The sequence below is a fragment of the Malurus melanocephalus genome, unplaced genomic scaffold (genome assembly GCF_030028575.1).
Source record: "Malurus melanocephalus ecotype Western Australia unplaced genomic scaffold, MMel_1.1 scaffold_71, whole genome shotgun sequence".
NCBI classification, from domain to species: domain Eukaryota; kingdom Metazoa; phylum Chordata; class Aves; order Passeriformes; family Maluridae; genus Malurus; species Malurus melanocephalus.
In genome coordinates, this window is record NW_026623303.1 from 1,084,996 (window position 1) to 1,094,728 (window position 9,733).

The 9,733-nt window shown below is 37.2% G+C and overlaps 1 protein-coding gene across 1 annotated transcript in view; it reads left to right on the forward strand.

Moving 5' to 3' along the window:
* NIPAL1 (NIPA like domain containing 1) overlaps positions 1-9,112 on the forward strand; it is a 12,424-nt gene extending 3,312 nt beyond the window's left edge. Inside the window, exons 3-7 of the mRNA XM_057366742.1 lie at positions 1,949-2,215; positions 3,288-3,344; positions 3,793-3,883; positions 5,686-5,846; positions 5,988-9,112. Of these exons, the coding sequence (XP_057222725.1) occupies positions 1,949-2,215; positions 3,288-3,344; positions 3,793-3,883; positions 5,686-5,846; positions 5,988-6,589 (1,178 nt within the window). The 3' untranslated portion in view covers positions 6,590-9,112. The remainder of the gene's footprint in view (positions 1-1,948; positions 2,216-3,287; positions 3,345-3,792; positions 3,884-5,685; positions 5,847-5,987) is intronic.
* Positions 9,113-9,733: the final 621 nt, after the last annotated feature.

The following is a 9,733-nucleotide window of genomic DNA, read 5'->3' on the forward strand; positions in this document are numbered from 1 at the left end:
TTCTTCACTAATTATGTCAAAAAAAGTACATGCAAATTTTTCTTCTAAGGCTATGCTAATAGTTTAGGAGTTTAAAATACTTTCAGGTGCAGATGCAAAATCCATTTTTTTACATTATCCAAATGTAATTTCTAGTTATGATAAGAGGGTAGAATAGTATCTATCCTACATACTATGCAACAGTAATTTCTCTAACAGTAAGTTCTCTAAGATTTTAGTCTTCAGCTGTGGAATATGAACATACTCATCTTGTGGGATTATTTTTAGGAAGTCTGACTTAGCAATACAAAACAACTCCTGTTATATGGAAACACTCTTGGCAAACAAGGAAATGTGTTTGCACAAATTATAACTTCCTCGTGTGTTTGCTTTACAGTATGGAATGGGAATATGGGGAGCAGGTGCTCACTATAGTTCCTTACTTGTAAAGGGTGATGGCTCACAGAGTTAATTTGCAGTATTTCCAGCTGCAAGTATGATATATTTAAGACCCTAGGTATTTTAACTATCCCTTGCTAAACTGTTTTAAATTAATTATCCAATTCTGCTTATTGTTAATTGTTCAGTGAAGTACTTTTGACATAACATTATTATTTCCAGAGCTTACATGTGAACACTGAGCCACATCCTTTTCTACCAAGTCCCTAAGTGGGTTTTTTTATTCAGTTGGGGTGGGGGGAAAGAAAAAAAAGAAAAAGAAAAAAAGAAAAAGAAAAAGAATGGAGTGTATTACTGATGCTGCCATTCAGCAGAATGAATCGTTCATGTGTTATTTTAATTACAGGGAAAACATGGAAAGCAAAACGCTTTGTTGCATCCTGTGCTTTATATGTATCACATTGGACTGAGATTTTCTACTTCTGCACCATTTCATATTTTAACATCTTAACAAAAAACCTTCTTTTCCAAAATGTTTGTTCTTAAGAGCTGTTCCAGTTTAGATTCTCTGATCCATACCGATTGCCTTATGCACTCTACTGAGAGAAACTGAGACATCAGCCTAGACCCTGTTGCAGCTTTGCTGCCTGACCCCTGCTTCCCCATGCGAAGTAACAATTCCTTTTCTTCTTGGAAATGCAATACTTCTTCCTTTGAAAAATGCATCGAGGTTGATAACAATGATATCATTCCAACAGACTGTCATCATGGTGATACTGATAAGGCTTGGCTGGCTGAGGGTATGAAGCTTTGGTCTCCACTCAGGACCACCCAGCAGTGTTGCAGGGGTAGCTRGGGGAACTGTCCCCTGTGGCCTGTGATCTGCTTCCAGCCAGGTTAGATGAAAATGGCTGTGAGGTGTAATGAGGCCTTCACCTGAGAACATTRTGATTGGTTAAATAAGACTTGGCTCACACAGTATTCACTGACTAGTTTTAATAAAATGCCTTAGTGCCCATATGCAGTGAAAGTTTGCTCCCAGTTTGATTTTCTCTCCTTTTTTTTTCATTTGTTTTTCCAGTCTCAGATACCAATGTAAAAACAGAAGTGTTGAATAGAAACAGGCTKCTTTAATGAGCAAAGTCCAAAATCATGGATTCTGCTGTATGTTTGTGTTTGTGTTTTGGGGATGTGGTCTCCACACAACAAAAAGGAACCCTTTCATCTTGAGGTTTTTCAGGTTAGCTTTTAAGATTTCGAGTTGAATTTTACATTGAAGCTAATATTTTTTTGTTGCATTCCTTGGTATTGCCCTAATTGCTTGTCTGAGCCAATGAAATGCAAAATATGTGTATAAAATAATGTATGCATGAACTACAGGGGTGGGTATGGACCCAGGGCAGCATTGTGTACACTGTGCRGATTTTGTGTGCTATTTGCACTGTCAGAAATTACAGTGTGCAATGAGTTCTTTGGGCAGACATGAAAAGGAGTGAGCAGAGTGAGGACAGGGCTCTTCCAGAGCTGGGCCTGGGTCATGAATTGTCTGTCCTTATTTTTCTGCTCCCAGGTGCTGTGCTCTCCTTTCCTTGCCGTGACTCCTGCCGAGCATGGTGCCAGGTCATCARCGTGTCTGAATCACACTCTCCTTTCCTCACCTCCATGGACGGGACTGGCAATGAAACGAACTGGAGCCTTTCCATCTCTTCTGGAACCAAATATCAGCTCTACATTGGCTTGGCTTTGGCCATGGGTTCCAGTGTCTTCAATGGTTCTAGTTTCATACTGAAGAAGAAAGGACTTCTGAAACTGGCAGACAGAGGAGTCACCCGAGCTGGTAAGTGATTGGTGCCAGCATTGCTCCTTCTGGGGACACAGACACCTCTTATAACTTGACAAAAATCAAGGTTTGAGTCTCAGATCACATTTAAAACTGGTGTTCTTTATTGGTGATMAGAAGTCCTGTCTTGGTAAGGGATGGAGATACAGTATTATTTCTGTTTGTGTGATTACAGGGACTGGGATTTCAGAACTCCTGGGACCATGGGAGCTGCAGGGGGTGTTAAATCCAATCAGCTGATGCTATTTCCTCACTGACAGCAACTAATTACCAAATAAAATTCTCCATTCATCTTACCCTTCAAAATGCTCTTCTCTTTTTTCTTTTTCCCCCTCATTTGAGATGGAAAGCCCTATGCTGGTAACTAGGTTTAGCTTTCTGCCTTGTAGTTTTGGTTTGTATTTTTTTTTTAAGTAAGTGCAATGAGTTGTAGAAACAACATTTATTACACAAGTTTCTGCAGTTAGTACAACCATCCTTTCATCAAAGGCAACAGATGAAGAACTGGAAACAGAACAAAAATAATTGAGCTAATCTCATAGTTTTCTTTGCATGGATTTAAATACATAGCATTAGCAGTTTTTCTTATATTTGTTGTATTTATTGCAATATTCAGTTCCAGAGAATTCGGTTATTTGAAAAAAAACATGAATATTAATAAATGTTAATGAATATTCCATGTACTTATGTTTTATTTTTCTTTCTAACTTCTTCCAGCCCAAAGTAAAAGGAGTGTCAGACTGCAGTTGACTGGATGAATATATTCTATCTGACCTAGAAAAGAATTTTGGAACATTTCTTAAAATCACCAACAATCTTTACAGACATTTTACTTTTGTTTGGAACTTTTCCTCTGTTTTTAGGCAAATCGCGTTTTTCAAAAGAAGTCCAAGTCACAAAGCAGTAGAGTGGTTAGTAAAATGTCAGTCCAAATCAAATATTCTTCTTGTTGCATCAAGATAACATGCTCTTTTGATAGTTTGTAGGAACAAATGTGAAGTTGTTGTTTTTGTTTCTTATCATCAGGTGATCTGTTTCTTCTAAGATGAGGTTCTTTTTTGTATTTCAGGACAAGGTGGATATTCTTATTTGAAGGAATGGCTTTGGTGGGCTGGGCTGCTATCAAGTAAGTCACCTCTTTCCTCTCAGCCTACATGCAAATGCTACAAAAAGCAGATTGTTTTAAAGATATTTATTCCCTGATTTTTCACGCCCTTCACTTAAAAGAAATGTCCTTGCAATCACGTTCATGACAAGCTCCTCTGACATGCCATCTTTTGAACACTGCATTTGCTCTTCAGAGCTCTTTGCGATAAATCACCTTTTCTCTAATATCTGGTTAAAAGTAGAAATACTTCTAGAAGTACTTAGGAGAAAAATATTTCACTTTCTTCAGTATTTGTTATTTCCAGAAGAGGTAGTGCAGCTAATTTTGAAATGAAAGTTTGCATATATAGTGCAGAAAAAAATATTTTGRTTTATGTTTGCTATCAGAGCTGTCATACAAAATATTTACAATAGTGAGCCTTTTTATATCCTACTCCAAGCTGATCCAAATGTTCTTTCTTCTGCAGTGGGATTAGGAGAAGCTGCAAACTTTGCTGCCTATGCCTTTGCACCTGCAACCTTAGTTACCCCCTTGGGTGCACTGAGTGTTCTCATAAGGTCAGTACCAACTGGGAGAAGCCTTGGCAAATGAACCACTCACTGCTTGGGGGAAAAACACTCTCTTGGGCCGAAAGCAGAGATTTTAAATGAGAAAACTGAAAAGCCCGTTATGGACAAAAAATGGCTTTTTGTTGCTTAGTGGAAAGATATTTTGCTTGTTTAGAACTGAGTTCATTGGGTAGATAGAATCAGAATCTTGTTCCAAAGGCCACTGGATGCCTTCCTAGAAGCCTTYCACATATATTACAAAGTATTTCTTATCAGCATATACCAGGTATACTGCTGATAGAAGGTAATATAATTTCTTCCTAGAGAACTGGAGCTTTTTTAAAAACTGTTAYCCTGTTCTTCAGTTGTGACAAAACTTTAAATAAAAATACACTAAATTACTAAAATGTTTTCAAAATGTTTATATTTATAGGAGCATAATTTCATATTAAGGCATATAGAGTAAACCTTTTCATTTCGTTTTGTCTTTTTGAAATCCTTCTGGAAAGAAGGCAAAGAAAATTTTAGCCTTTTTTCAGTATCCACAATTAAAATTTGTGGTTCTTTGGAAACATAAATGTCCTTCAAGACTTATTATTTCCTATGTATGAAAAAACAAATAATTTCCACGCTTAAGCACATAGAGTAATGTGGCTATCATAGCAGCAAAAAAAGACATGGATTATACTTAAAAAAAAACTTTKGGGAAATAATTTATTAGCAAAATGAAGATTATTTTATTTTAAATAKAAAACTCTGATATTTATGACCTGAGTGTACTATATGAAACATTTTGGTTAAAACAACATGGGCCCCATATTAAAAAAACAAAACAAAACAAAAAACAAACAACAAACCAACAAAAAMCAAACAAACAAAACCCCAGGATGCTTACAATAATCTGCTAGAACTGCAGCTGTTCTGTCAAAGCAAAATGAATGTAACTCAGACACCATGGTTGTGCTGGGATCAGCATATTGGTGGATGCAGATTAACTGGCTGCCTGGCTGCTGCTTTGCAAAACATCTTGAGGTTTTTTTGCCCTCTTCTTTGATGTGGATAGCAATCGTTCAATTTTCATGAAACAGAGAGGTTGTTAGAACTTCATGTCARTGAACTCATTACCCTTGTGTGAAAAAGAAGTCTGTATTTTGATCAGTGGGTTGAATAGTTAGTGAGTATGTTCACACACCATTAAGCCTGTGGTTGTGCCCAAGGCTGTGCTCTAACAGGTTAATCATGCCCTGTGAGTGGTCTCATTGAGGCCATATTATTGTCCTCAGGTTAAATAATCAACCCCATGGAGCTTCTGGGGTTGGTGCTCTGCGAAAGGGGAGACATGCCTTCTCTGTGTTTTTGGGGGAGTCCAGGCAAAAAGTGTGTCTGGGTGGGAGAGCCTGGCAGGGGATGAGGAACAGTTTCCAAAACTCATGTCAATTCGTTCTAATGGCAAATTAAGTGCTTTGAGCCATTTTTGGAAGGAAAAAAACAGGYCTTGTGATTAATCTACAGGTGTGCGAGAGTGCATACCCTGACCTAGGCAATCAGGAATGAGTAGTTCCTTAGAAGTTTGGACCTTTTTMCAACCTGGAGGGAACTGATCAGGGTTGCCAAACTCCCTAAAACCTGATCTTACCTTCTTGGTCATGGCCAATTTTCTTGGAAAAACTCTCTAAAATTCGATTGTTTCAGACTGGTTTRCCCTACATTCAAATTCAAAAGAGGTTTTGAATTAATGTCATGCTACACAGATTTTGAATGTCTTGTGTGGCTGGTGGAGCTGAACGTTTCATTTCTRTTTTGCCAAACAGTGCTATATTGTCATCCCATTTTTTAAATGAGAAGCTGAACATTCATGGGAAGCTGGGCTGTGTACTGAGCATTTTGGGGTCAACGGTCATGGTTATTCATGCCCCRGAGGAGGAGGAGGTGACCTCACTAGATGAGATGGAAAGAAAGCTGCAAGATCCAGGTYTGTATGCAATTGCAGTGAGCACATGGGACAGTTGATATGGAAGTGTCCAGGACACTGAGAAATTCTGAGCATGTACTTGGACATAGTCTGGTGTTTTTACCTCATGTGCATTACTCTTCCCTTTCCTCTTTCTTACAGTGTTTGTTACATTTGCTGTTCTCCTAATAGTTGTTGCCCTTGTCCTGATTGTTGTTGTGGCTCCAAAGAAAGGTCAGACAAATATACTGATCTACATTTCAATCTGTTCACTCATTGGTGCCTTCTCGGTCTCATCTGTGAAAGGCCTGGGCATTGCCTTTAAGCAGATGCTGGAGCGGAAGCCGGTCTATCGCCGTCCCTTGGTTTACATTTTGGTGGCCGTCTTGGTGCTGTCGGTCAGCACTCAGATCAACTACCTCAACAAAGCACTGGACGTGTTCAACACATCCCTAGTGACACCAATTTATTACGTGTGCTTCACCAGCACGGTTGTGACGTGCTCCATCATCTTGTTCAAGGAGTGGAATAGCATGCGGCCAGGAGATATCATTGGAACCCTGAGCGGATTCTGCACTATCATCATCGGCATTTTCCTGTTGCACGCTTTCAAAAACACCAACATCACCTGGAGTCAGCTGATGGCCACTGTTGCCAAAGAAACATCACTACCACAACATGAATGCGAAACCAGGCACACTTTGCTGGACAGCATGGAAGACCCAGCTTTGGCATTGGAGGAGGACATTTTATTCAGTCAGTGAAACCCTCAAGCAGTGTTCATCGTCAAACTATCATGAATTGCAAACTTAGCCCACCCACGTCTACCAGAATGCTCTGCAGTGCTCTGAAAATKAGTCTGTGAGGCCTGTTAAGTGTGGGCCACTCCTCTTTGTGTCAGCTGTTGGCAGTGACAAATGAAAAGGTTCAACAGTCAGTATGACAGAGAGATACCTGGTGGTGATTGCATGTCAGGAAATGAAAAACATTGTCCTTTTTTTATGCAGCATCTCCTCTTGGGAAATTTTAGCAAAAAAAAAGGATGGTCTTCWTAAGCCATGTTTAAAAATCTGATTTTCTTTTAATGATGAAAKACAATCCTTGCTGAGGTGACAGGTACTCTGCTATTATCTCATTGTCCTTAATATATCTGGCTTTCTTTATATTTTTTGTAATTTATTGCCAAGCAAGCTTGTAGACACTCTACATGAAGGATGTTCACTGGAGACACAATATGAAGAAAACAGTGTTTAACCCTTTTAGCTTTTAATATAAAATTTTATGTAAATTTTTTTTGCTTTTGATGACCTACCAATGAACACTGATTCGATGTCACAAAAAAATTCTAGCAAACACAAGTCTGGGTAACTCTCAGCTTTTCTACCCAAGGAGTCCTGAAAGGATTGCCAATCCCTGAATAAAATAGTGCTTGTRCCTTTTTATTTCAAAACTAAGACCAAGTTTAAGAAAAAGAAAATCTATTAGATGCCTGAAAGCAGTTGCTACTGGCTTAAAAAATTACATGAGTTTAAAAAAATTAAGTATTCAAAGGGAGAAGAAAGCCAGAACGTGCAATTACAAACTTCCACTTTGCTTTATATTTGAGAATTAAGAAGAGGCTTTACTTATTTCCATACTCCTTTCTAATACTGCCATCTATTAATCAAAAACCATTAAAATTTCTCAAATTCTTTTCCTCATTTTCTGGAAAGGTAATATTCTTCTTTAATAATAAAACATTCCTGTTAGTTTTTATTCTTTTGTAACTGCAAAATCCATTTTACAATCTATGCACTATTTCTAAAAACAGWAGGTAAAGCATGGGCTGTATGCAAGGGGTGAGAAACACTTTTTTTTTTAGTTTGGCCTTTTCATCTTTTAAAAAAAAATGAGTATTCACCTATGTTATATGTTTAACWATATGTTGATCTACCAGAAGCTTTGAGTATTGGTACTGTATACTATTGAGTATCTGTACTAGAGTATATTCCTCAGTTGTGGTCACTGATCTTCATGTCCCAAAAAAGCTTGCACAGTCCATGGGTTACTCATTACGATCCCCTTTGTTTTCCACTTTGTAAGCAGGTAGGCAACTGCAGTGATCAGATGTGTGGGTGGTGACAAGCTCATCAGAAAGTAGTATTTTCAATCTTTGGGTTTTTAGTGTGTGTCCAGAAAGTTTGCCAGAGGATGCCAGCACTTCAGCAGTTAAAAACCACTTTTAACCAGCTGAGATTTATATGCCAAGCAGAACTTCCTAAGCAGGCTGTATGTTTTCTAATGATCAAAAGGTTTAGTAGAAGAGGAGAGTTTGGATGGAGAGAAAATTGTTCCACCAAAAAAAAGCTTATAATTTAGCTGTAAGAAGAAAAATGCTGCTGCTTATATTTTATATGTTTGTGGGGCAGCACTGTTACCCAGCAAAAGGGACATTTTCACAAAACAATGTACTTGCCTTCTAAATATGACATTGTGTACATTGTCAGTTTGGAATTTTTTTCAGCTAATCGAGTAATGAGACTTGCAGCAATTCTTTGCTGTTAAAATGCATGTGCCAAAAAAGCTTCAGAGAAGAAAATGTACTAACAAGGTTTCATTACTTCTTAGTTAATATAGAGAATAATTTGGTTTTATTGACCAGATTCAAGCTTCAAAATCTTTATAGTTAAAAACAAGTAACACAAATAATAAAAAGACTAAAGATAGAGGGCTTTTTATATTTTGTCTTCTAACAAAAACTTGAATTGCTTTTCACTCTGAATTACACAGTTTAAAGAATAACTGAAGAAAATATTGACTGTAAAAAAGAGAAAAATGAGTCCTTTTGCATAGTTCATGGTCCCTCTATTTGCTTATACAGTCATCACTGTGGTGTGACAAAATGGGTTATTTGTAAGGAAAAGTAACCAGTCCAGTCCTTGAATGGATGTGTGTGGGCATTTTTTAAAGATATGTCATAATACTTCCTTTGAGAAGGGTGTGGACTCTTTTTATACCAACTGTTGTCAATCAATTAACTTTTACCAAGCAAAATTCCTGTATTTTCTATTGGACCTGTGTATCTGCTATTATACATAAATAGCAACTCATAATAAAAGAATGTTATTTTCTAACAATGTCAAAAAACAAAGTTARCGCTTATTTTCATGGTGTACAGGAAGTCCATCATGTTAAAAAATAAATTAGTGATTAACTTTTTGTATAAAAAAACTTGTTGTAAGAGATGTTATTTTTTAAAATGTTTGTATTTAGTTACTAGTTTGGAATAACTTTGATTTTTTTAATTGAAATTATGCTAATATTTCTCTTGTAATAAATTATTAATGGTTATGTACTAAATTATCTGTGTTTTTTAAAGGGATAAAAAGGAGTATAATTCATATTTCTAGACAGAGAAGACAACCCAAAGCTGGTCTATTAGGCATGGCTGTCTCATGGCCAGACTCAATGGAGACTATTTCAGTGCATTGTCAGGTTTTCCAGGCAGTGAAATGAAGGGCATTACATAAAGTAATTGGATGTGTTTCGCTATGTAGGGCAAATGGTTAAGAACCAGAACAAAGCAAACCTCAAAGGCAATACATTGCWAACCAAATTACAGCTTTTAAATGCTGATATTAAACTAATTTTGGCAGCTACTCKCTATTACCATACCACAGGACAAATTAATGGGCAATTACGTTCACTACATAGCTGCCATGACTAAATGTCGGTAGGTCAAGAAGGCTTGCATAGGTGAAAGAATCTGTATGCATTTGGAAGGAAATACATCAGTTATTAGTTTCTATGGAAATATGTTCTACCATYTACATTTTCCAGCAACACTTGAAAGAACCATGCTATAAAACATCTTCATCCCAAAGGGTACATATTCAAAACATCATACTGTATTCATCAGGATTGCATCC